The 26,912-nt window shown below is 37.4% G+C and overlaps 1 protein-coding gene and 1 long non-coding RNA gene across 2 annotated transcripts; one reads left to right on the forward strand and one right to left on the reverse strand.

Annotated features, from left to right (window-relative positions):
• Positions 1-26,887, forward strand: LOC129751590 (uncharacterized). Its single transcript, XM_055747194.1, has 4 exons — positions 1-1,230; positions 25,375-25,674; positions 25,744-26,201; positions 26,266-26,887. Exons 1-4 carry the CDS (start codon positions 715-717, stop codon positions 26,642-26,644), a joined length of 1,653 nt encoding a protein of 550 aa, XP_055603169.1. The 5' UTR covers positions 1-714; the 3' UTR covers positions 26,645-26,887.
• LOC129751601 (uncharacterized) lies at positions 18,816-19,562 on the reverse strand. Its single transcript, XR_008738753.1, has 3 exons — positions 19,168-19,562; positions 19,015-19,086; positions 18,816-18,954 (listed from the first exon to the last, which is right to left on the reverse strand). It is a non-coding gene; the product is annotated as an uncharacterized LOC129751601 (long non-coding RNA).
• Positions 26,888-26,912: the final 25 nt, after the last annotated feature.

Genomic DNA, 26,912 nt, shown 5'->3' on the forward strand with positions numbered 1-26,912 from the left:
TCGAGTGAGGTTGTTTCGCGCTGTTGTTCGGATTGAAGAAATTTGTCGGTTTGTTTAACGCCGCTGCTACCGATAACCTTCGTTAGTGATCGTGTGTTTTCTCCATGTGCTTTTGGGGTCTCTGATCGGGTGTATGGGTTGGCTGGCCTGGCACTTTCCTCGCCCGTTTGGCCCCAAGCTCACATTTCCTGCTGCTGCCTATGTTGAATACCTGGGCTCGGTAAATGGGTATGAATTCCTCGGGAGGGTCGGTGTATTCGGAAGTCAATAGACTTCAAATGGTGGTTTGCTGAAGTGATGCCCTGCCTGAGAGAAGCACATTGTTTGGATGATGGTGTCATTGTGTTTTCGGTCTACGAATAGTAATTAGTGGCTGTCCCAAAAAGAGTTATAATTATAGTGAAGCTAGCTAGTGGCGTGAAGCTGAAAGTGCTGCTTTCAGAACAAAGCGTTTCCCCCCGCTTTTTGTCGTTGTCTTCATCATTCGCGCGATCGAGTCAGGAAACAGTACATTGTGTAGTGTAGTTAGTGTGATCTATGAACATAGCTGGGTGTCAACGAATTGACCGAGCTTGGTAAAGGAGGAAGTTCGTGCCAGAAACGGATTATTGGGGTGTTATTTCCTTCCAGGGCAGGGCAGGGGGAGGGAAATGTTGAACCGTGATCGCCTGCAGCAGAGACGTTTTGCTTGAAGTAGACTTTCACCGATGCAAAATGTCTTCGACAAAGCGATCAAGCTTTGAACTCACTGCCAATCAAACGGGCGACGAGAGGCCCTTGAGTTTCTATGACAACATCACAGCTGGATCGTCGTCGTCGTCTGGTGCTACAAAAGTTATCCAAATCCCGGATATTCAGTTCAAATTTGATGATGCTATTCCGATCACCGCCGATCCTCGGCGATCGACCTTGCTAATGAGTAATGCAAAGTCAGACTTTTTCGGACTGTCAAAAATACCTGCCAATGGCATTTCAACAACGGATGGTAAACAAAACCCGGATGATGCTGTTCAGGAGACTCAAGCGCTGATATCGGACTCAGACGATCGCAAAACCCCTCCGCCGATCCTCAGTCCAGTTGCCAGCTCATCCTCACCGATGTCCACTGCCAGCACAGCACTAGCCCGTTCGTCAGGAACTCCAGAAGGTTCCCCCGGACTTAAATCCCGGCCCGTATCCTCCACACGCAACATCACCATCAAGCTGCCGGATGAAAGCGCTCCTTCTGAGGTGAGTAACACATAAAAATTTCCCGATCCCCAGAGCTTGCTTCAAGTATCAGCTCCCGCAGATACCCAATGATTAAACTTGCTAATGACCGGTTGTGTGTTGTGGCATCCTCCACATGAAGTCACTCAGCCTCTCGACTCATGCATGCATGCATGCTTCGCTAGAGAGGTGTTGATGAATAATCGGGCGCCCGGCTGAATAACTTGGGCTACTTTCCAGGAAAGCCTTAGCTCAGCTCGGTCCAGTCTAGCAGCAGAGCAGGTACCTAGGCCTACAATGCATAACAATAGTCTGACACTGAACCTTGAGCAAATAGGCGCATGTTTAGAAGATGGAAACGGCTACGAAAAGAGAGGAATGTTATAATAACATTGCATTTTTTCTGTTAGTTTCGTTTCGTCTCGTGCCAGTAGCGCTCCCTCAGTCGGGCGAGATTCCGCATATCGTTCATTTCGTCGTCAGTCAGGTAGATGCTTTGGGTACCTGACCATGCCGATGATGACGTCGTTCAGTTTATTGCATTGACGTTAACACACACCGGGATGGGTTTTTTTTTGTTTCCCTGTTTACTTTATCAATTATTTGCGATAACATTCTATACATCGACACTAGCTTTATATTGATTTAAACTGATGACTGGTGATTTTCAAGCTGCCAAACAAAAAATGAATTAGCAAGGCTGATTAACCCTCATCCGCATTAGATTTCATTACCCTAATCAGCACTAGGAGTGTCAATTTAACACCACAAGCTCAAATCGTTATAACTTTTGGCATGTTAAACCGATTTAAACAAAACTTACATCAATAGAAACCTTGTAATGTCAGTAAAATATGTTTAGAACATTATATACAGCTAAAGTTACAAGTTTTCTCGTTAATCAGCATGAAAGAAAAAAAATCCGAAAAAACATGCCTCACGAAAACTGCTGTGGTTCATATGTTACACGCCCAAAAAAATATTTGCTGTATGCATATGAAAGCTGAAGTTAATGCCTACATCATGAAGACAAGAAATATTTTTTAAAATTTTTTTTAATGAAATGGTCACAAAAAGTTCAAAAAAGTGGTCTAAAAAACCTTCTTTTCATTCGATTGCTAGTAAATACTGTTTGAGCAATGACTACAAACTTTATAAAAATTCTAACATTTTGCTGTCTTTAGATTTTCCATGCAACAAAAATTGAAATTACTGGAATTTTTCAAAGTTCACTACTTTGCGCAATTTTTTTACAAATTGAAATTTCATCTCTTTTTGTGGTCCACCGTCAGGTTGTACCCGGATTTTCAGTGCTTTCACTTTGTTTGGACCAATCAAAAGTATATTCATTGGAAAGCAAATTTAATCTACATTCTAGTGAGGTGCAACAAATCACGCTGTGAGATTTCACAAAAAATATGAAAATTATAAACGTAAAATCATTCCTGAATTTCAAGAACTACAAGCAGCGCGTCCAGCAAAACGTGTTTGTTTGCTCTCCGAGTAGGTACGGTGGGTGATGATTCGGGCAGAGAGCGAAGCCGAAAGACGAAATAATGATGCGTGTCGTACGTTTCTCGGTTGGAAATTTTCTATTGACAGTAGTTCTCGTTTGCTAGTCACGACACGCATCATTATTTCGTCTGTCGGCTTCGCTCTCTGCCCGAATCATCACCCACCGTACCTACTCGGAGAGCAAACAAACACGTTTTGCTGGACGCGCTGCTTGTAGTTCTAGAAATTTAGGAATGATTTTACGTTTATAATTTTCATATTTTTGTGAAATCTCACAGCGTAAATTGTTGCACCTCACTAGAATGTAGATTAAATTCCCTTTTCAATGGATATACCATCAAGACGCCATTCACCGCCCAGACACCATTTACCGCCCAAAATCACCGTTTTGTGTGTATTTTGAAAAAACTGGGATGTTTTCTCCAAATATAAGACCTGTGTTCTGTGTCGGCATCATTGTTCGACCATTTCACTGAAAAAACATCACTTAATTATGCTAACTATAGCCAGAAATAAAATATTTGGTTTTTCGTTTCCGGTCAAATTATTGAATTCGACGCCTGTTAGCGAACTAAGCATTACTGTACTCCTAGGGCAAAAGGGGTTTTTGTTTACTAGATAGTACCTATTGGACCTAAAATCGACTTGAAACGATAGTTCTATTTTCGTAGAATAGATTTGCATCAAAAAATTTTCGATTTTTTCAATAGTTGTTGTTTTTTGAAGCGTTTAGTGATGGGCGGTAATTGGTGTATAAAAAAAGTGTGGGTTCCTAATGACCGGTCACGCACAATTTCTTTGTTTTTAACGCATGTATTGTGTCAAATGTGTAAATTGTAAGAAGCATTTAGTTTGATTATGTTAGAAAATGATGTTTTATCGCTGAAAGTAACCGGTTACTTGAGGTTGTTTGCCGGGAATCATCATTTTGTCAGTCAACGCACTTTGTTAAAATTTGTACTAAATTTGCGGAAAAAATTTCACAAAATGTATTCTCTAAAGAGCCACAATATGGTTTTGACAGCTCGTTGTATGGAAAATACTAAAAAGAACAGTTTCCGTGTTGTTGAGATAGTTTTTCCTTAAGAAAACATTATCGATACCCAAAAAAGTCGAGTGGGCGGTAATAGGGCCAGTTGAACACCCCAAAGTTTGTTTAATTATTTTGAAAAGTGTACATTTTTCGCATTCCACTAAATTTTTTATTTTAAGTAGAGCAGTTTTGGGATGTTTTGGAAAAGAAAGTGAATAAAAATCTGCCGTCGTTTTTTTATTACACATGTTTGAAGTTGAAAAACCGCTTAACTGGGCGGTAAATGGCGTCTTGATGGTAGTTTTGATTGCTTCAAACGGCGAGAAAGCACTGAAAATCCGGGTACAACCTGACGGAGGACCACAAAAACAGATGAAATTTGAATTTGTAAAAAAATTGCGCAAAGTAGCCAAATTTGCAAAATTCCAGTAAATTCAATTTTTGTTGCATCGAAAATCTAAAGACAGCAAAATATTAGAATTTCAATAAAGTTTGTAGTCATATCTTTTTTAAAAACACTCTACCATCGCTCAAATAGTATTTACTAGCAATCGAATGAGAAGTAGGTTATTTAGACCACTTTTTTGAACTTTTTTGACCATTTCATTAAAAAAAATTTTAAAAAATATTTCTTGTCTTCATAATGTAGGCATTAACTTCAGCTTTCATATGCATAAGGCAAATATTTTTTTGGACGTGTAATATATGAACTACAGCAGTTTTCGTGAGGCATGTTTTTTCGGATGTTTTTTCTTTCATGCTGAATAACGAGAAAACTTGTAACTTTAGCTGTATATAATGTTCTAAACATATTTTACTGACATTACAAGGTTTCTATTGATATAAGTTTTATATGAAGTTCATAATAATTCAAACGACTAAAATAGATTTTACTTTATGAAATATTGCGGCTTTATTGGTGAGGGTTAAAGAGTTGAAATGAAAGACGGATAGAAGATCAGAAGAAAATTCTAAGGTGGTGAAAAGAGCGAAGAACATTTGAAATAGAAGCTTGACCACATGCTAAATTCTTTGTCCCGCATCAATTAACTGTATTGAAGAAGTAGTACCCAATAGAGAAGGCACTACATTTTTCGATACAGTTAATTATGGATGGTTCGACCGCCATGTGAGTGTGCACATGTGCCGAACGGAGATTTTACTTTTGTGGTGTCAAAATGACACCCAAAGTCGGAAAAGGGAGTTTTTTTGTCCAGGCTTCCAGGGTTCGTCCATAAAAAAAAATAAAGATGCAATATTGAAGAACTTTTGAATTCATTTAGGGTCCCCGAAGAAATTTTTGTATTTTGAAGCTTCTGAAAAAAGTTACAAGCCTTCAAACTTGCAATGGTGTCAAAATGACACCCTAATGCGGATGAGGGTTAAAATTTGAATACCTATTTTTAAATTATTTTTTGACAAACAACATTTTAAGTGACCCCTTCTTCTGAATCTGCATATGTAAATTTCATTTTAAAAAATCAAATTAAAATTAATAATTTTTTTATTTGATTTCCACAAATTTATTTGATTCTGAAACATGAATTTGCAGTTTAGTTTCCTTAGGTGATGGGATTTTTGTAGAGACACATACCTCTTATTATTTCGTCATAGCATGTACCAGTAGACTGAGTCGATTTGGAGTCATTTTTGAATTTCTTGAACCCTGGGGTCTAAAAAGCATCGTTTTGGTCCAAAACTCATCAATGATTTTTTGCAGAATTTTAAAGTTACGTTTACATGAGTAAATTTGAACTTTTAGGTTGGTATGGGAAAATTGAATATTTTGTACTGAAAAATCAACATCATTTTTGTTACGTCTGTGGAACCGAGCCAGTTAATGATTTTTGTGCCCATAAGTTCAAATTTAATCATGTAAACGTTACTTAAAAATTTTGCAAAAAATCATGGATGAGTTTTGGACCAAAACGAAACTTTTAAGACCCCAGGGGTTGAGAAATTCAAAAATGACCCCAAATCGATTCAGTCTAATGTAGCATCTCCCGGTGTTTAAAAAATTTTTCTGAAATTACGTCTAGCTAGACCTAAATTCATAGAGCAATCGATGGATGTGCAAAAAAGTTGGAACTAAACAAGTGAGTTTCGCCGTTTCGCTTCAACAACAGATGTCAAATTTCTAAATAAACTGCAAAGTCGTTGAGCATTAGAGTTATCCAAATGAAACTAAATTTGGTTTGCAGTCTTCTGGCGAAGGCTTCAGGATAAAATTCTAACCTCAAGGTTTCGATTCCGAAACAAACCTCTCACTTATGTACATCTCCCATTCCAAGCTACACACTTTAAGCCATTTGGATATATTAAAATTTATCATTGTTTTATGAAGGTTCATTCAATGTATCAATCACAGTTTTATCACTGTTTTGTAGAAACTCTAGAAATGCTTGAAATATTTCATTTATCGTGTTTTTTAACCCTCTATCAGTGGTTTTCAAAGTGGTCCTTACCGTCGCCTTGGGGGCGTTGAAAGCTTATAGGGGGACGGTGAGCACAACTATGAAATTTGAGGAGCGTTGGAAGGGCTCAGGGGGGGGGGGGGGGGGCGGTTGGGTCATTTTCAAATTCACATTTTCGCAAATAACAGAACATCTTAGAAATGAAATGACAGTAATTACGTTCAATGCAAATTTAAAAAAAGTTAACAACAATTTTCAACTTCATGCAACATGCAACTTTCATGCAACAATTTTCAACTTCAATGGCCTCTAAAAAAACTTACGTTCACAGTTAATCTTACCCCTCATGCATCAAAAGTTTTAAGGATGATTGGACATCAAATTGGCGTAGTTATAAAAATTATTGGTTTCTTTAATTATTTTTAATTTTCATAAAACATGCGATTTTCACCCTCCTTAGAATATGGGGTAACTTGCAACAAACTTTGTTTTTAATGTAAAATCTTATGAACACGTATGAAAATTTATAGTTTTTAATATATTTGCGATACCTTAAGGACCATTGACGCATGAAAACACCAATTGCAGTAATTTTTTTTCTGTAAAAACTAATTTTCACATTTTTTCTGAAAATAACGATGCTGCATACATTTAGGGGTTAAACAGCACTACGAAATATTCTACAAGCTGAAATCATAAAAAATATATGTTTGGATGAATGAAATTTCAATGTCTACAAATGCGTGATGCAAAACATTCATTTTCAAGCACATAGAAACAAGATTTACAAGGTGTTTCTTTGATTTGCATTTTGTTGCATTTTACCCCAGACACTTAACTGAACTATAACATTTTTTATTTATTTAAAAAATTGAGTGATTTTTTGGAAAATATTTTTACACCAACAGTGTTGGTGTAGCATGAGGAAACCAGTAAAAGTTTGTAGGTAATATTATCGAGCCAATCCATCATACTATGTAAAAATTTTTACGGCATTAGAAAATGTTAAAATTTGTACTTTTATTGTACCAATGGTAGTAGCATTTTGGTCCATCGGCCGGATCAACATTGCGACGGATATTCCCCGAGAAGGAGACTCGGAAACCCGACACCAGGTGCGCGTTTCAACTCGCAAAGTAGCAGCGATCACCTACGATCACCAGCTCACGAAACCCGTTGGTAGGTCTACACTTCGCTTGCCGCCGTCAAAGAAGTTTAGCTATCGCCGTTTGCAACAAACAAAACGTTGCGTTTAGCACAACTTCCACACACTTCGGAACCACAACGTTGCACCAAACTCACCTGTAATATCCACATCACCCAATTCGTCGGTCGAGGTAGCAGGTATCCAGCAATCGAGCCGCTGAAAACGGTTCTCCAGGTAAATTACCCGAGAACAGTTTATGTTCAGCCAATTGCTAGGATTTTTTTTGCATACTACATCGTTTGTTTACCATTCCGCATCCACACCCATGAGAATTGGAGATTCTCACCAACCCCATCAACCCACAAGATCAACATCGACGTCACTACGACAACTCTACCGGAATATCACCAATACTCCAACAAGGCACTTGGAACTAACATCACCAGCAGCAGTGATATCATATATCGATCTCACTGCTCATCATCATCATCCCGCGGCCAATCATCACCATCTCTGATGATCATCATCAGCGCTGATCAGCATCATCAACACCAACGACGATAGATTGACCAATTTCTTCACACTCCAGGAATGAAAATCATCTGGTTTTTGGTTTTCATTGGTTAATCAATTAACATCACAGCACACAGAACATCACATCAACTGACTGGTTTAATCCACCCTGCCCCGAGCCAAGAAGGTACGGCTCAATCAATCACTTGCCGTGCGCCATTGTCTTTCACGGTCAAGGTCAGCCCAACACACAACGCACTATCATACCTCTAGCAGCTGGAGATCCCCTTCGGCAGCAGCACTTCTGTGCTAAGTTTTAGCACCCGTTTGTCAAATGTTGGGGTGCGGTCCAAACCCTGCTTGGACCTCGCAGTGGACTGTATGGGGGGAATTTCCGTGGGGCAAACCTTGGGCTGCTGGTTGGGTTGAGTCTTCCGTGGGGGGTGTTGGGTTGTCCCTTGTGATGATAGCAATCTCTCCGGTGACGGTAAGTAAAAACTCCTCGTTGAAGTAAGGCACACAATTTATTTACAAAAACTACACATTTATTTTGGCTTAAAAAACACACTACTTTGAAACGAATTTATTAACTACGAAACTACATTAAACATATATTTAGGCAAATTATTCAAGTTTCAACGGGGTCTCATATGACCTGTGCCAAATCGCTCTTAAGACTGAAAAATGGTACAGTACCATTTTTCAAATTTTATATTAAAATAAAAAAAAAAAACTTTGAAAAACTAGCTAAAGATGCGAGAAATTATGTCATCATCATTTTGTAACCATTAAAAGATAACTTTATTACAATATATAATTGTAAAAATTGATTCAGTGTGGTGTTATATAAATGTTGCATTTAACCCCGCTGTTAAATGATGCCCGGTTTGACGGTAGTCTCTAATAAAAACAAATGTAATCGCGCTTTATTAACACTTCATTCGAGAGAAAACAAGCTATCGTAAACATGAAATCTTCAACGATTTTTTAAAAGAATATTTGTGAATCATATAGCAGGAGATCAAATTCTTCATATATCTATATTAAGGTTGCCAGAATTTTTTTCACTACCATCCGGGCCTAGCAATTCCGGGCATTTTTTCAAAAAAACCTGGCAAAATCCGGGCATGGATTTCAATTTTTCAAATCCAAAAACCGGGCAAAAACCGGGCAAAATTTAGGTGTTATTATATATAAAAGCAAAGAAAAAATGCAAAAAAAATCGAAATTAATATTTTATTAATGTAATTGCAGACTTCCAACAACTTTTTGGAACACTTAAATATTTAAAGGTTTATAAAAGTAAATCAGCGAAATTATTTGAAACAACCGTTGAAAATTTCCATACCGATAATCGATTTTGCTGAAACGTACTCAAAAACTTTGATTTTTTTTTTGGTTTCTTTGTGAAAATTGTTAAAAAATCCGGGCAATATCCGGACTTTTTTCACGATATCCGGGCAACCGGGCCGGACCGGACTTTCTCGAAATTTTGAATCAAATATCCGGGCAAACCCGGATAAAACCGGGCAATCTGGCAAGCTTAATCTATATGAGAATAAAAAAACCGCTAATAGCTTCTATTACTTCTAGCATTCTGTTCAAACAAAATATGTATTCATGGATTGCGAAGAGATTTAAAAAATTGTTGAACATTGCAAATTTTAAAGATTGACTTTTCCTATCAATCAAATTCATAAAACTTTAATGGAAAATAAATTTCTTATAAAATTATTCTAAGAAAACTGTCCTTAATTGAAATTTCCACCTCAAAGAATGTTACTAGAAAATCCAAATCGAACACCGTATTCACATAAAATCCCACAAAAGAGACTTTAAACTGAATTACAAAATTAATCAAATTAAAGTATATAGGTAGGTACTAGCACAAGGTCCCATGCACAATTTGGGCCAGATTATACTACGGAAAGGGGTCGCGCATTAAACCTGAAGTTTGTTTGGAAATTCGTGGATCTTTTTCGGGATGAACAAAAACAATCATTTTTCATCAATAATTTTGGTCTTTATCAACACAATTTTCTTTTAATTTGAGTGTTTTAAAGCTTTAATTATGAAAATATTTCATCTGAAGAACGCATTTCGATTAGAGTTATCATTAAACAGTTATTAAGCTTCAAAAACGGGTATACAATTGTCGATTTACGATCACTCGTTTTTTTCTTAATTGACACTTCAGAAACTAATTTTTAAAACTCAATATCACTTTTTACCGTCTTTTTCCTAACGGGTTAAAACTTGAAAAAGTAGATAAAAACGTTTAAAAATGCATTTTAAAACATTTTTCCTAAGGCTGAAAATCAGTCACCGTATGGGCATAATGAGGACTCTCGCCCTCACTGGGGCAGTATAAGCACCATTAATCGGAGCACGGTGAGCATTTTCTGCCATAGAATGTAGCAGCGAATTCAACTATGAAGTCAACTGAATTATAGAACTACAGCTTGACTAGTTTACGTCTGACGATTTGACCTATTGGTTAGGTGCCGGAGAGGTAATCAAGAAGACTCGAGTAATGTATGCCTATTTGTAGAATACAAACAATTCACACACACTTATAATTTATATTTCTCGTGCTTTGTTTGGGGGATGATGCTACTAGCCGTATAATGCAACAATGAAATCGATCATGAATGGTAAATAAAAAAATCACCTCGACCAGGAATCGAACTCGAGTCTTCTGATTACCTCTCCCACATCTAACCAATAGGCTAGGTCGTCAGATGTAAACTTAATCGAGTTAAATTCAATGCTAGATTCTACGGCAAAAAATGCTCATTGTACCCCGATGAATGGTGCTCTATATGCCCCGAGACAACAATTAAAGTAAAAATGCGTTTTAAAATTTATTATAGTGAAAAATCAAAAACTTCATGATGGTGAAAATTGAGGAGCAATGTGTGTATCATGTTGTAGTGCTTACTTTATAGATCAAGATGAGTTAACGATCATATGAGCTTTTTTTGCGGTGCACAAAAATTATAATATTTTCGTTACTTGAGAACCTAGCTAGTAATTTTCATATATTTCTGTACAGATAATAAGGAGAATTCTTTTTGGGTGAAAATAATAATACTACTACTACCACTACTAATACTACTTAATACTAAAGGAAGAACGAAACAAATCCTCATGAAAATTTATTTTTGTAGAAAAGAGGAGTGCTTATTATGCCCCGGATGTTCGTTATGCCCTTATTCAAATTTTTTTATTTAAATGATACTTTCGCTTTCGCAATTCCAAAATTTTTAATTTGACAAGTCTTTTCTCGATTGGAATAACACTAACAGAAAATTGAAAATTTCAATCGTGACATTTCGTCTCTTTGTTTACTATAGGCTCGTAAATCAGCACCATCTCGGTCTTGTAGCGAGCCAGACGGAAGTTCTTAGGGCGCATCCAACTTTCCACTTGCTTGATCGCTACTGTGGCGAGTAGCTGGATGGAATAAAAGCGGGGTTTTTAAGAAAGAATAAAAAGTACAATCAAACACGTCTGTTTTTGGTTGGATGCCAGAATTGTCCGTTTATTATATCTTGAACAGAGACTCACCAGCGAGGTTCTCATGCTGACTGTGTATCCAGAATGGGTTTGGACCTACACATCAAAAAGGCATTTTACTGAATACTTCAGGCCCGATGCCAGGAGAACCACGTCATCGGCGAACCCCAAAAGTCGCAGCAGTTCGTCGTGGACCATGTCCCACAATACCGGTCCAAGCATCGATCCTTGTGGAACCCCTGCTGAGACGCTCACTGTTTCTAATCCCTCACTGGCCATACACCTTAGTTGGCAGTTACGGAAGTAACACTCCACCATCTTACAGATATACGTCGGAATCCTCATTTGAATGAGCGACGACGCAATCGCTGCCCAACTGACGCTATTGGACGCGTTCCTCACGTCAAAGGGTGATCACTGCACAAAACCGGTCTTCTCTCTTTTTTTCGGGCGATATGCTGATGGGTGGATTTCCCGGTTTTGGCAGGACCACCAATCGCTGCCGCTTCCACACATCTAGGAACACGTACTGTTGCAGTAGTTACCGGAACATTTCAGGGTGTTCCTTGAGCGGGGCCTTCACTGTCATGTTCGGGATGCCATCCGGACCTGGAGCTTTATTCAACTAGAAGGACTTAGCAATGTCCCGCAGTGCCTTCAGCGAAATTTGCTCCTCCTCGCTCGTATCCCAGTCGTATGGGACCTGATCCGAGACCAACCGAGCCCGCTTGTAATAACAAGATGCAAATAGTCGAAGACTTTGTCTATCTCGGCTCACTGGTAACCGCAGACAATGACACCAGCCGTGAGGTCCGGCGGCGAATTATCAGCGGAAGTTGTGCCTACTATGGACTCCACAAGCAACTGCGGTCAAGAAGACTTAGCCCCCGCACAAAGTGTTACCTGTACACAACACTCATTAGACCGGTTGTCCTCAATGGGCACGGCACGAGACATGGATATTGCTCGAGGAGAACCTGCGCACACTCGGAGTATTCGAGCGACGAGTGTTAACCACAGAAGATTTTGAATCGTGTTTAAGGCTTCCAAAAAATCGTTCTTGTTTATTTCAATAAAACTTGCTCGAAAATATTCATTTTTAATTTCAGAAATCAAAAATGTATTATCATGTGGATTGAATATCCGGGCAAGTCCTGGTAAAAACGAACAAGCTAATTATAGTTCCAATATTCAAAACCTTCCGCTAATTTTGTGTGTGCTTTTGTCGAATGTTGAAAGATGGCTTTCTGACAGTAAACCTTTGATATAAGCTTATTATAAATACTCCATATGAGGCCCTCAGAGCCAAAGAAAATAGCACAACACGAAAACTTAAAAACGCGTTTTCTCGAAAAATATTGTATCTACATTTCAGAGTTTTCTGTATGTTATGGCGATTGAGGGTAATCTTGTAATGTTTGAAATAAATTCAATGTTTAATCGCTGTTCTATTTTTATTAGTGTGGTAAATATTTCAAAAATAAAGAAATGAAGCCAAATGCTGAAAAATAAGTGGAACAATGGGACAAAATTCGCTAACTTACAGCAAAACTAAAAAAAAAAGTTGCAGTATAGGTCGATCTAAGGCATTGGCGGTGTGGAGCCAATATAAATATTGTTTCAAACATTCGGGGCTACCGCAAATCGAGGTGAGGGTCACTATTCAAAAGGCCAAAAGTAAAGCTAAATCAGAGTTTCCATCCACAGATGTAGTAAGTAGGCATAAAGGTTGGATACGCTTATCCATCTGGCGCTCTCCTACTCCCCTTTTTTGTATGACTTATCTCACATGCGTGCGGTGAGTTTGATTTCGAGATAAGCTAAACGAGAGAAATGGTGCCAGCCAGAACTGAAATCAGTTTGAACAGCTAGGTATAGCTGAGTAAGAGACTGAACAAAAAACGAAGAGAACTCTGCGTATATGTTTGCTGTTCAGCTTGAGGCAGCTGAACAAATGGGCGAATGGATGGAGGAATACCTATTATAGGCCTTGAGAGCTGATGAGTTTTGTTGGTTTTTTTTACGCTCGCTGTGACGATGATCAAGTGAACACATGCAAAATGATGCCTCGCGATGGTGTAATCTTCATTAGTGTTTTTTTTTGTGAACGTTGCTGGCCTAATTATTTTAGATCAGGTACAACGAGTGTCATGATAATGAGGAAATTTTAAAGTGTTGTTACGAGGTTTGGGATACGAGATTTGCGTGTTTGTTGCACGTTTGTAAATAGATTTAAAAAAAAGAATAACGATCAGAAATAACAGCACTGGTTTTCCATCTGCCATTGATTTCGCAGATAGTTCGATGCCGGAAGACAAATTATTTTTTGAGTTCTTTAGCAATTGTAACTGAGCCTTGTTGTGTTGTTTTTGACTAGTCTTGTACTATTTTTCTAAACACAAAACATATCTATTTTTTCGATAAATTTGAAAATAACTTTCTTTCGAGACATGAAGATCAAGAGCAGAAAATCCTCAAATCCATCATTGTTACTTTGGGAGTTGCAATCTACACCCAGCAAAAAGACTTTTTATTCCAATGGAAAGTGCCGCAAAAACAAAACAAAATTAGCCTTCGATTTTGGGATAAATAAAAAATGTCTTTGGGGATTTTTTTTTGAGAATTTGACCACTAAATTTGGAGTGGTGTCATCTTGCTCAGCTTTCTCCTCGTTTTGGGCATCCAGGGACTTAAAAAAATCATCGTTTTTCTTCATATCTTTCAGAAATAATTAACCAACTAAAACTCATTTTCTTGCTGAAAAAATTGAAGTCTTAGTTTTTATGGTTAAAAACATCTTTTGTCCAATGATAAACTTTTTCGCTGAGAATTTTGGCAATTTTTTTCAACCTTAATCCGCTCTTGAGTGTCAATATGACATTATTGGAAGTTTTGCGACTTGTAACTTTATTCGGGTGCGTCCAAATAAAACAATTTCTTGGGGAACCCTCAATGAATTCTTGAACTCTTTAATTTTGCATCATTACTTTTTTTATGGACGCAAAAAAAGAAGAAAGGAAAATAACTCCCTAATTAGACCTTGAGTGTCAATTTGACACTCTTTTTTTGTTGTTTCGATTATAGTCATTTTAACATCTTTTTTGTCACTCGCGATTTATATCAACGATGAAGTTGGCGGACAGTCATTGGAAAACTTATCCTGTACAACTGTGATCGATGTTTACTCTTGGGCTCAAATTCACGGACATCGGTTAACCTTCCAAAGCCGTTCGCAAAATATCCGTTTCGGGAAAATTTAAGTTGTAGTTTGATTTCGTTCTCCTGGCTGTAAATGTTAACCGATTTTGATGGTTTTATATTCATTGGATAGGTAATTTAGTCTTATTACTCAACATTTCAAAACAAAGTCGATAAGTATAACCAGGTTATCAGAAACTGGTTCAGAAAGTAAAAAGTCCGAAATAACAATTTTATTTTTTAAATACTCATAACTTCTGACAGCTTCTCCGTATTTGAGTGTTTTATTGATGTTTGAAATCGTCAAGAATCCATCTATCCGACAATGTAAAGATATGTTGGGGTTCGATGAAAGTTTTGACCGCTATCTCAGATCTTCCGATAGAAAAAAATCTTACTTTCAAAAAACGACATCCAGTTTTGTCTTTGCTTAGCTGTTTTTCATTCACCAATGAACCGATTTTCAAAACTCAAATTTTAGTTTTTTGTCGTTAATTTGATCATCATTTTCATAGAACATACTTGGTCTGTCAAAATTCCCAGTTCTTCAGTATGTTGGAATGATGATAAAGAGGTTTGAAATGTGCGCTTCGGGTCATATTGACCCGAACAGCTTTGGAGGGTTAAGGAAGCAACTGATTTGCCAACTGAGCTATATCACAAGCCCAAGTTCGACACTCCTCGATTAAAACCGCTATATATCTCTTTTTTCTCAACGGATTTTTATAAAATTTATAGTTTTGTTTATATGTTTTTCATAAAATATTCACCTACAACACTTCTGTTTTGCGTTATTCAAAGTCTAAAAAAATCCGAAAAACATGCTTCGGAAAAAAGACTGTAGATCAACTACAGAATGCTCAAACAAAATTTTCGATTAGTGCCCAAGAAAGCTGAAGTTAGAAGCTTTACGTTTCACATAAGAATAGGATAAGAACACTTTATATTGAACACCATCTTTGGAATTCAACGAATTTGTGGCCAATGAAATATAACGAAAGGTTTTTTGGAAAAAAATATGATAGTGTAGCTTAAACTTTTTTCTCAGCTTCGAATCGATATATTATTTTCGTGGAAATATGTTTTGAAATTATAATTTATAAGTAATAATTAATCATTATAATTCGCCAAAAATCATGTTTTACGTATTTGGATTGAAAATGCAGAAATGGGCCAAATTATGTCAACTTTCCAATCCTCTTTTCAAAATTTATCTGGTAAGACTTAAAAAATATTACGTTTCATTGATTGAATCGTACGTTTTTTACATCATTTTCTTTTTTACAACATAGTTGCGAAAAATAGGTAAAATGGTTATAACTTTTTTCATGTAGGTATCCATGATCTAACAAATGGAAATTTGACTTTTTTTAAGAAATTAAATTTTGAAACTTGTCTAGAAGAATCAACTGTCGAAGTTAAAACCAAATTATTGAAACCTTAATGTGGCCTTACACAGGATTTAGTTGCCGATACCCTTTGTACATCCTGAACAAGATTGGTTGCCAGTAAGTCCACCAATATGTTAATCATAACAAAGCTTCAGATCTTAAACATGGACTACAAAAACAACGAACAGAATAAACGCTGCTTAATGCATCGTGTGATTTGATTATGAGAACGCAAATGGGTAATAACTCTTTCTGTCAGCTTCAGTTACTCTCTGGAGCCACGTTTTTCGCACTTAATCGTTTGAAACCACCTTGTTTTTTCCTTATTATCAGAGGGCTTAGTTGACAATTTAACGTTAGAAATCAAACGACACAAGTACCAACCAAATTTCGAAATGCGAAAGCCACTACTCCTCCTCTCGATGTGTGTAATTCTCCACGATGATTGCCTTAAAACTTTAGCTCAAGGAGTGGCGTCATGGCAGACTACCTTTCGCCGGCTGTCCCAGTTGTAAAAATTCTTCATCTGAAAAAAATCCTTTGACAGCCACAAGAAGCTTGCATCTTACTTTTTATATGTTAGAAAGCATCTGGAGGCGATGGAAGTTAAGCCATCGTTGGTAATTTTACTGCGTTCGAAGTGCAAGTTTGTAGAAGACACTGTAGGGGCCGTCCACATACCACGTGGACAACTTAGGGGGGGAGGGGGGTATGGAAATGTCCACGCTTGTCCACGGAGAAGGGGGTAGGGGTTTTGGTCATATCCACGTGGACATACTTAGTTTCAAAATATTTTCTAAAGGTGAATAAATATTAAGATGTTTAACCCTCCAAAGCCGTTCGGGTCAATATGACCCGAAGCGCACATTTCAAACATCTTTATCATCATTCCAATATACTGATGAACTGGTAATTTTGACAGACCAAGTATGTTCTATGAAAATAATGATCAAATCAGCGCCAAAAAATTAAAATTTGAGTTTTGAAAATCGGTTCATTGGGAAATGAAATACAGTTAAGCAAAGCCAAAATTGGATGTCGTTTTTTTAAAGTAAGATTTTTTTCTACCGTAAGATTAGTCATAGCGGTCAACACTTTCATTGGACCCCAACATATCTATACATTATCGGATAGATGGATTCTTGACGATTTCAAACATTAATAAAACAGTTAAATACAGAAAAGCTGTCAAAAGTTATGAGTATTTAAAAAATAATATTGATTTTTCGGACTTTTTACTTTCTGGACCAGTTTCTGATAATCTGGTAATACTTATCAACTTTATTTTTAAATGTTGAGTAATTGAAATAAATTACCTAGACAATGAATATAATATCATCAAAATCGGTTAACATTTGCAGCCAGGAGAACGAAATCAAACTACAGTACAAATTTCCCCGAAACGGATTTTTAGCGAACGGCTTTGGAAGGTTAAATCAATATCTTAAAATTGCAAAGCTTTCCAGTTTAAGTTTGAACAATAAATAGCTACAAGTGATAAATATGATAAATTTGAAATTTAAAATTTTTAAAATTATTTTGTATCAGGGAATTATTATTCAGTTTTTTCAAAATCAGCCATGTCAATAACAAAAGGCAAAATGTGGTGTTTTCTAACTGTCAAATTATAGGTATTTAAAAAAAAAGTGTCTCAAATCTGTCCACGTGGACATCCGGGGAGGGGGGTAGGGGTTTGCCAAATGTCCACGCTTGTCCACGGAGGGGGAGGGGGGTGTCAAAACTCTCATTTTTCTGTACACGTGGTATCTGAACGGCCCCGACAGCTATAACTCTTCGTTTAATAGTTATTCAAGTTTCAGCGTGGGAAAAAGTATTTTTTTTTTTTAAATTTTTGCTATGGATTGAAATTGAAGTATAAATTGTGAGTATTATTTTCAGCATTTTCAGGGTGTATTTTCTGCTTTCACTTAAAAATCAGTTCCAAACACTTACAGTGAGGGGCAAAATATAGTGTCCAAATTATTTTTTTTTAATCATTTCTTTTGTTTTTCTGGTTCAAATTCAACGAAAACACATCGTAATCATTTCAAAAATATTGTTTATTATGTTCTTTTCAATTTTTGTTAATGTTGCACTGGTAGAAAAGAAAGTTTTTCTGATAGAAAAAACAGTTAATATTCCAAAAAAAAAATTGGGCCAAATAAAGTGTCCAACTCAAAAATCAATATAATTTCGATAAGTTTCCATCGCGAGGCCACTCGAATTGGCGATTTGCAGCAAAACTTTTTGACATACAGCGCCAACTGATTTTCACATACGGAACTAACAAAAGGGTGATGATAGCTGATTTTCAACACGGCAGTGAATACGAATTGTTCGTAAATTTATGATTTGTACGGAAGTAACGAAACTTCAGACACTAATAATGACAGAATTTTGTTAGAAAACTTGAAATTAACTGGTTGCAATGCTTTTTGTTGAAACAAGTAGAGTTTTCCATGTTTTGCAAATAAAATTAGATTAGGAAAATAATTAGTTTCAAACTAAGAAAACGCAGCATCAATTGAGATCGATTTTCGAGACATTATTAAATCATGACATGAACCCGAATGTTAAAAAAAGGTCTTTAATAAAACAAAATCATTACATTGATATTTCAAAGCAGAAATTTGCTTTCAACCGATGCCCATTACGAAGCTTTTCACATCTCTAGCGGTTCAGCTCTTTTGTCTGATAATAAGTGATAACGATTATTCAAACTCATATGAGTTAGAGGGCTCAACAAGTCATCGGGAATTAAAAGGCTTAGATCGTGGTGATTTCCCAGTTAAGTTCTTAATATTGCATTTATGAATCATCATATATACTCGAAATATTTAAGTTATAGATTTAAAAATTTACTTATTATTTCATATCTTGAACTATTACTAATCATTTTACATCTCAAACCTGGATTCCTTATTCAATGCTACAATTTTATTTCTTTGATGACTTTGCTGGGAACTTCTTCGTATAAAAAATAACAGAAACATTTGATTTGAACTCGGCGCATATCTAAAAATGTTTCATAAATATAGTAAATCAATAAATAAGTGTTGAAGATTGTCATCTTACGAGTTATTTCTTGATCATTCCTAAAAATTCAGTAGGTATTTTCTGCACTAGCAGCTGATTTCGGTTGGCAAACTGAAAAATAACATACATATATTAAACAACCCTACCCGGGTTTTAAAGGTATGAAAAATTGCGTAGTTCACTTTTTCTTACCTTATTCTATAATCCAATCTTCGATTATTTTCATTTAAACTCCGAAATTTCAAAAATTTCTCTTTTGTTTTGGAAAATTACTACTGGCTTTGACGTTTCGATCGATAATATCATCATTTTGATCGCAGCGCCTTCTGAGTGTCGTTTCGAGCTGCAAATCGCCAATTTGTTTGTTTTGTGTATTTTGACGTTTCATAAACAACTGGCTTGGCTCTGGAGTATTCAAACAGGTGTCTACATTCGAATATGTTGTAAAATATGGAGAACGCATAAATTTCTGGTTCCATTCCGTTGTCCATCCGGAAACTTGTTGTTTGTGATGTGAATAACGGTCAAACGCACCGAGAAGTGGCCAAGCACTACGAAATCAGCAAGACAGCGATATCAAAAATCATGAAGAAGATGAAAACGTTCGGATCGGTGGTGGATCGCCCGGGAAGAGGACTGAAGCCCAAGACAGATGCCAGAACGGACAAGAAAATCATTCTTGAAGTGAAGAAAAACGCAATGATAACGATTCGGCAGATACAAGAAGAGCTCCAATTCTCGGTATTGCGTCGTACTGTCCGTCGCCGCATCCATGCAAAGGAGTACCATAGCAAGATCGCAGTGAGAAGGCCTTTCATCAGCCAGGTGAACAAGGCTAAGCGGCTCAAGTTCGTCAAGGAACACGCCGATAAACGGCTCGAGTACTGGAAAATATTGTTGTGGGCCGACGAATCCAAATTTGAGCTATTCAACCGGAAGAAGCGGGATCATATGTGGCGCAAGTCGGGTGAAAAGCTCCAAGACCGCCATATCCAAGGAACAGTCAAGCACGTGATGGTGTGAGGATGCTTTTCTTGGGGTGGAGTGGGCAATTTGGTAAAAATTGACGGAATCATGACAGCTGAGTCATTTTGCAATATCCTGCGGGAAATCCTCGAGGTATCCCTCATTAAGATATGCCTGGAAGAGCGCTTCGTTTTACAGCAGGATAACGATCCGAAGCATACGGCCAATCTGACGAAGTCATTTTTCCGTTCCTGCCCCTTGAATGGCCCCCACAAAGTCCTGATCTGAACCCCATCGAAAATCTGTGGGCCATCCTCGATGCTCTGATTGATAGGACCGGTGTGACAAATAAAAATACTTATTTTGATGCCCTGGAGCATGCGTGGGAAGAACTCGACCCACAACACTTGCACAACCTTGTTGAAAGTATGCCGAAGCGCTTGCAGGAGATGTTGAAGGCTGAAGGAGACCATACCCATTATTAAATCGTTCTTATTTGCCTTCAGTTTGACTTATTTGAAGCTGTACTGATCTGGACACTTTATTTTGCCCCTGTTTTTTTGGAATATTAACTGTTTTTTTTTCTATCAGAAAAACTTTCTTTTTTACCAGCGCAACATTAACAAATTTTAAAATAGAAAAATAAAAGAAATTGAAAAAAATAATTTGGACACTTTATTTTGCCACTGTACATTTAAAGAAAAACGGATTAAAACGCCATTTTGGTAGCCAAAATATGCAAAGCAAAAACACACTTTACATGTCCAAAGGGTGATACGGTTAAAAGTTGGTCAAAGAAAAACCCGTGTAAATCGGTGAAATCGTTTATTTAAAAAATCAAGTTAAATTTCTTTTTCAAGTTTAATTAGTATAAAATTCAGGAAAAATATTAAGTTAGGCTTCCGCTTTTCCAAATCCGAATTGCCGGGCCTTAAGCTTAACCCCTGCCATCAGATTTTGTACAGCCACCTTGTCCACCTTCTTCGCCGCAGAAGGCAGTTTGCCTTGAACTGCTGCTCGTCCTTAGCAGTTTTTTTGGTCTTATTTAGGTTCCGCTTGACAATAGCCCAATATTTCTCAATTGGGCCGAGCTCTGGTGTGTTGGGAGGGTTCTTGTCCTTGGGAAACACCTGCACGTTTTTGGCGGCGTACCACTCCATGGCCTTTTTACCGTAATGGCAAGATGCCAAATCCGGCCAAAACAGTACGGAACAACCGTGTTTCTTCAGGAAAGGCAGCAGACGTTTATTCAAACACTCTTTCACGTAAAATTCTTGGTTGACAGTCCCGGAAGCTATGAAAATGCTGCTTTTCAAGCCACAGGTACAGATAGCTTGCCAAACCATGTATTTCTTTGCGAACTTTGACAGTTTCATGTGCTTGAAAATATCTGCTACCTTTTGTGTGGTGCTCGAATATATCACCAGCTACATATTGTACACACATTGATTCCGTTATGAATTGAGCATAGCGAACACGATGAATCTAGGTGTCTCGAGAGAGTTTATAGTGTACATGTATATAGACGGCAACTACGTGAGATCTAAGTAGTCAACGCTACAAGAAGGACGTGTTTGACAGCGGCTCCGAAAATTTCAAGAGTTTTTAGGAACAATCGTGTTGGTGTAGAGAAAAAATAATAACTAATTCCCCAAACGGGCGAGCAGCAGAAATTTTCGATCAAATGTTTTCCCAAACGGGCGAGCAGCAGAAATTTTCGATCAAATGTTTTCCCAAACTGCTCTGTGGACCTAGGATATCAAGCGAAGGAAATGGACTGCTGAACCTACGAGATTTTCAACAAGGAAATGGAAGAATTTGGTGTGATCGATCCTTGGTTATCCTTACCAGTTAGGTTCCCGATTCCCGACTCGGATGGTTTTTCTCCAGGAATGCTCTTCATTAGAAAATCTGGTACTATCAGCCTGAAAGCACAAAGCTAAGTATTTTTTTTTAATTTTTAGTCTTTGCAAAGGTTAGAATTTGATAAATCACAGTTTCCAAATTGTGATACAATTTTAGCTTCTAATGGAAAACTTTGACTTAATTTTCGTCGGGTTTATCGGTTTGAGTTAATCGTTTAGTTATGTTTCTGATTATCGACCGTAATATTGATTATATGCAGTTGCATACATATATTGTTAATCTACGTCACTTTTTTCTGTCACGAAATTGACTTTGAATAAACTACAGAATTCCTCGACGTTAAAGTGCATTTTCGGAAGTTAAAAATTGGCCTTTTGGGGATGAATAAACCTATGGGTTTAAAATCCCAAAACAAAAAAATAAATAAAATAAAATAAAAATTGGCCAGAAAGTTGCAGTTTTGATTGGAATTCCAACTTTTGTAGGATCATAAATCTTGGATTCCATGATTTTGAAATTTGGCTAAACATTTAATGGATAATCAACTTTTTTGGTAACACAATAGTAATATTTTCATAAAGTAAAATAAGTTTTGAAAAAATTGAAAAGTACTTATCTGATACATACTTTTTCAAGTTAAGATTAAATTTAGTATGTTGATGGTTAAAGAAAAGAAAGACAGTTAAAAGATTTTTTTTTTTTTACACCGGTATAATTTTTTTCTTCAATTTTATTCTTCAATATTAGAAGTTCATAGTTAATAGTAATTGTATTTTCAAACTTTTGAGTGTCGTTAGGGAAGAACACGAGCGTAGTACAATGTATAGGATTTGGTTTTTCATTTCTTTACACTAGTCAAAAGTGTATCCTGCTCATGTCCTTTACTCCCAAACCTCCAACTTTAAATTATTTTGCTAGGATGCAGAGGTAACCTCGGTCCTAAAGCACAAAATTGATCTTTCATCCCTTTCTACCTTTTCCAATCTATCCATTGACTACTAGGACGTGGCCGGCGCCGTTATTGATGTTTAAAGAGAGAGCATCTGTTTTGTGCATTGAGGATGAACTGCTAATCCCAAGCACCATTCTTTTGACCTTTGAGCAAAACTGATGGCCTCGGTCAATCACGGAGTAGCAACCATTGGCGATGTGGAATTCGTTCTACTGAGCCACGCCTGCGACAATGGAGTTCGAAATACATTAAAAGTAATGTGGAAGCAAAAATGGAATCATCTAATGATAAATAAATTCAAGATGAAGTATTTCGGGTTCCAAAGTTCAAAGGTGGATGTGAGTAGTCAATCAAGCTAAGCTAAGCTAAGCTACATGTATATAGACGGCAACTACTGAGCGATGCCTCACACACACTAGATGCCATCGGGTGTATGGCATTCGTATTAGCGAATCTGTGCTCATTCGTGTACCAACATTCGGACGGCTAAGTCAGTGCCTTGTGCCTCGTGCTAAGGGTGACTTTCCTTGCAGTAAGTTACGATTGCACACATTTCCCCTTCCTTTTGCCGTATAAAACTCCTGCCCGGAAGCCGCTTGTAGTCGGCTTTGACGTAGGTTTCGTCGTCCATTACCACGCAGTCAAACTTCGTCAGCAACGTCGTGTACAGCCTCCGGGATCGCGCTTTGGCCGTCGTATTTTGTTTATCATCGCGATTTAAAGTCACTACCTTCTTGTAAGTCGATAGTCCGGCTTGTTTTTTGGCTCGATGCACGGTTGTAGACGATACACCCAGCTTATTTGCGGCATCTCGGAGAGATAGGTTAGGGTTTTACTTGAAACTACCGGAAACTCTCTTTGTCGTCTCAGCGGCTTCCGGTTTTCGATTTTCCCCCGACCCAGACTTCCTGGCTGTCGACAAACGTTCCCCTAACACTTGAATTACATTTGTAACGGTTGATTTGGACACTTTTAGCGATTTTGCCAGCTTTGCGTGCGAGTAGCTCGGATTTTCGCGAAGCGCGAGCAAATTTTTGATACGCTGCTCTTCTTCCTTGGACGGCATTTTGACAACTGAAGAGTGAATTCCAAAATCAAAATAGGAGCAACATTCTACACACACACACCTTCAAAATGAGGGGTGTTCAGGTTTTTTAAATGCAAAATTGAAAGAAATACGTCAAGTTGATATTGACCAAATTTTGACAGTATCACCCTTTAGTAAGAAGTGTTCACAAAAAAAAGTGGGCACCTGTTTGTCATGGTAAAAGATAGGTTTTTAAAAAAAATGAAATACTCAGTTGATCGTAAAAAAAGTGTTCACTTCAACAGATGCTTAAGAAATCGAAGCCTTACGCCTCATGTCTGTAGAGCGTTGGTAAGCTGTGTTCGTTTAGTATCCGGGCACTTTATTTCGGTGATAGCTACTTTAATAGAGCTCTGATATGCAAAACTTTAGTAGCGTTGAGTTGGTTATGGGAAGGACTATCTTGCCTATTTTTGATAGATTTTTAAGATAACGTGTGTTTATATATACGATGCTAAAAGACATGGTAAAAATAATTTTGCACAAATTTGCTTCTATTACGAATTTTGTGCTTCAAAAATTCTTCATAGTTTACTTGAAAGCTCATGAAATGTTGATTTTTTTTTTCGGACCAAATGGTTAAGAAGTATAGATAAGGAGTTACAATCTTCGACAAAGTGGTTCAGCGGATAATTTCCTTTAGAAAATTCATAAATTCACATAAATACCGCAGGCTCGGTTCCACAGATGAATAAAAAAAATGATGTTGATTTTTCAGTACAAAATATTCAATTTTTCCAAACCAACTAAAAAGTTCAAATTTACTCATGTGACGTTACTTAAAAATTCTGCAAAAAATTTTGGATGAGTTTCGAACCAAAACGAAACTTATTTAGAACATTGCGTTGGATGGAAGATTGAGTCTTAAAAAATAATGGTACTAATTCCAACATCAAGCTGATGTCTTCTGACGTCGTTAGAGTACCTACCTCCGGAACTGTTTCGCCAAACCAAGTGGCTAGGAAAAGTAAATCCAGTAGCACAAGAATATTTGATCATCATTGTAGCGCTTAAAGTTAGAAAGGCTTTGGTTCAATTCCATTAGAAGGTCTCTAAGCGTTCAGTCTCAGAAATGACATTTCTAGAAGTGGCTCCAGAGAGTAAGACAGGATACCCCAGCATTTTGGTGGCAATGTATGGGCTTTTCCAAAAAGGCCGGTAAATTTCTAAGAAATGTTAAGAATTTGACTTTAAAATAAATCACAAATCAACCCAAACATCACATGACCCCGTTTGAATTTGAACGTTTCACTAGGGTTTTGCATGTATTTTCAACTAGGGTTATTCTAAAAAAAATTAAAAATTGTGAAAAAAATCAGTTTAAAAAAACACCAAGTTTGGAACGAAAATGATTTTTAAAAAACTGTTGAAAGTGGATTTTGCAGCAACTAGCAAAGTTTGATGGATTCAAATAACAGATATTTGGGATTTATACTTGAAACTCCCTCATAGTTAAAAAAAATTTCGCTCAAATAGTTTGGTCAATGTTATAAATTAAACACCTAGTTTTTTCACCATTTGTTTTCAGGCAGTTTACATGACCACGACTGTGCCGCAGAACTTTTCCAAGAACAGTACCTCGCTAATCGGAAGGCACAAACCGACCCGGAGCAGTTTGAGGCACAGCAGGATGTTGGTCGTGAACAAAACCTTCCATCAGCGATACCCGAAGGGCAACTCGCTCAACCTGCGCCACATCCGGCTGAGCAAGACGCTGATGGTGCTGAAAATCATTATCGGTGCGCTACTTACCCTGATGGGCATGACCATCATCGTGTGGTCCCCAAACACCCACACCAAGGACAATCCCTATTGGTCGGGGATGGTTGTGAGTAACTGAAGTAGGATCGAATGGTTCTTTAAGGTATATTTATTTGTTTTTTTTTTCTTATTTCAGTTAGTTTTAAGCGGCACGTTGTTCCTAATACTATTTGATTTCAAGCGGAGGCCTTCAAATCGGTTACGCGAAAATTGTTACAATTTCATACGCGTGAACGCGTTGGTCATTCTTTTGCTGACTATATTTTTCACGATGTTGGCCTTCATCTACGCGTTGATACACTCAACGTATCTCAGTTCGAGTCAGCTCCTTTGTGAACCGGAATATAAATTCAATATAAACTCGTCCAGCTGTGTCTGCCTGATCGATACGCGCTCCACTCCGATGACTGAGGAGAATGACACTTCTGAAGCTAGCGAGTTGAGAGGTAGCGATTTTCTTCTGGATGAAGATGGAACACCTGGAAGGATCAACAGAACGTTAGCGGATCGAAATAAGGCCGTCATAAGTGGTATCGATCTGAGAAGGACTGCTCAAAACCTGGAAGAGCAAGGCATCACCCACATGGAATACCGGTGAGTTTTTAAGCCCACAATTGAAAATTCATCAATGAAAGTATAAAACTAATGACTTTTTCAGAGATTTCAACTGTAGCGAAGTTTTGGGCATTTGGTACTATTTCACGCTTTGTTCAACGATGTTGAACAGTATAGGTTGTCTGCTAGCTGCCGCCTTTCTTGTAATCTACAGTATCGAATGTCTATGGCGGAGAGAGCTGAACGAAGTAAAGTATGTGGGGGTTCGAACGAACCCTGCTGGGGCGATAGAGACCAACAATGACGTCAAAATGGAAACGATCACCGTGCCCAACGGTCGGCAGGATGAATCCGAAGCCGCGCGAGATGCTGGCGGAGGTTCCAGCGATGGGACACCAGAGACGCCGCAAAAACAGTCACTGCCTTCGACGACTGATGTAGTTCCCAGACTTACCGAAAGTATTGATACGAAAGAACCTTAGCCCTAAGACTAAGAATGATGACATGCATGGAACGATACAACAACAATTCTTGTATCGAGAGTATTATTTTTATATTTACACATTAAATTTTTAATTTAACGGAATGAGAAAACGGAAATGTGGAAATTGATACGATCAGGTTGAAGAATACCTTTCCTACGATGTAGAGAATTTAATGCTTTTTTTTGCAAAACATTGTTCAAATAAATAAATATGGTACGAAGAATAGAATTTTGGACACAAACAATACTCTCTTGATTTTATTCTA

Source organism: Uranotaenia lowii, chromosome 1 (genome assembly GCF_029784155.1).
Source record: "Uranotaenia lowii strain MFRU-FL chromosome 1, ASM2978415v1, whole genome shotgun sequence".
Lineage (NCBI taxonomy): Eukaryota > Metazoa > Arthropoda > Insecta > Diptera > Culicidae > Uranotaenia > Uranotaenia lowii.

What these genes read in the sequence shown, in the direction of transcription:
- LOC129751590 (XM_055747194.1), top strand. Translation starts at nt 715, where the DNA reads ATGTCTTCGACAAAGCGATCAAGCTTTGAACTCACTGCCAATCAAACG. An exon ending in ATGAAAGCGCTCCTTCTGAG is followed by an intron (nt 1,231 to 25,374) that starts GTGAGTAACACA and finishes ATTTGTTTTCAG; the next exon opens with GCAGTTTACATGACCACGAC. An exon ending in CCTATTGGTCGGGGATGGTT is followed by an intron (nt 25,675 to 25,743) that starts GTGAGTAACTGA and finishes TTCTTATTTCAG; the next exon opens with TTAGTTTTAAGCGGCACGTT.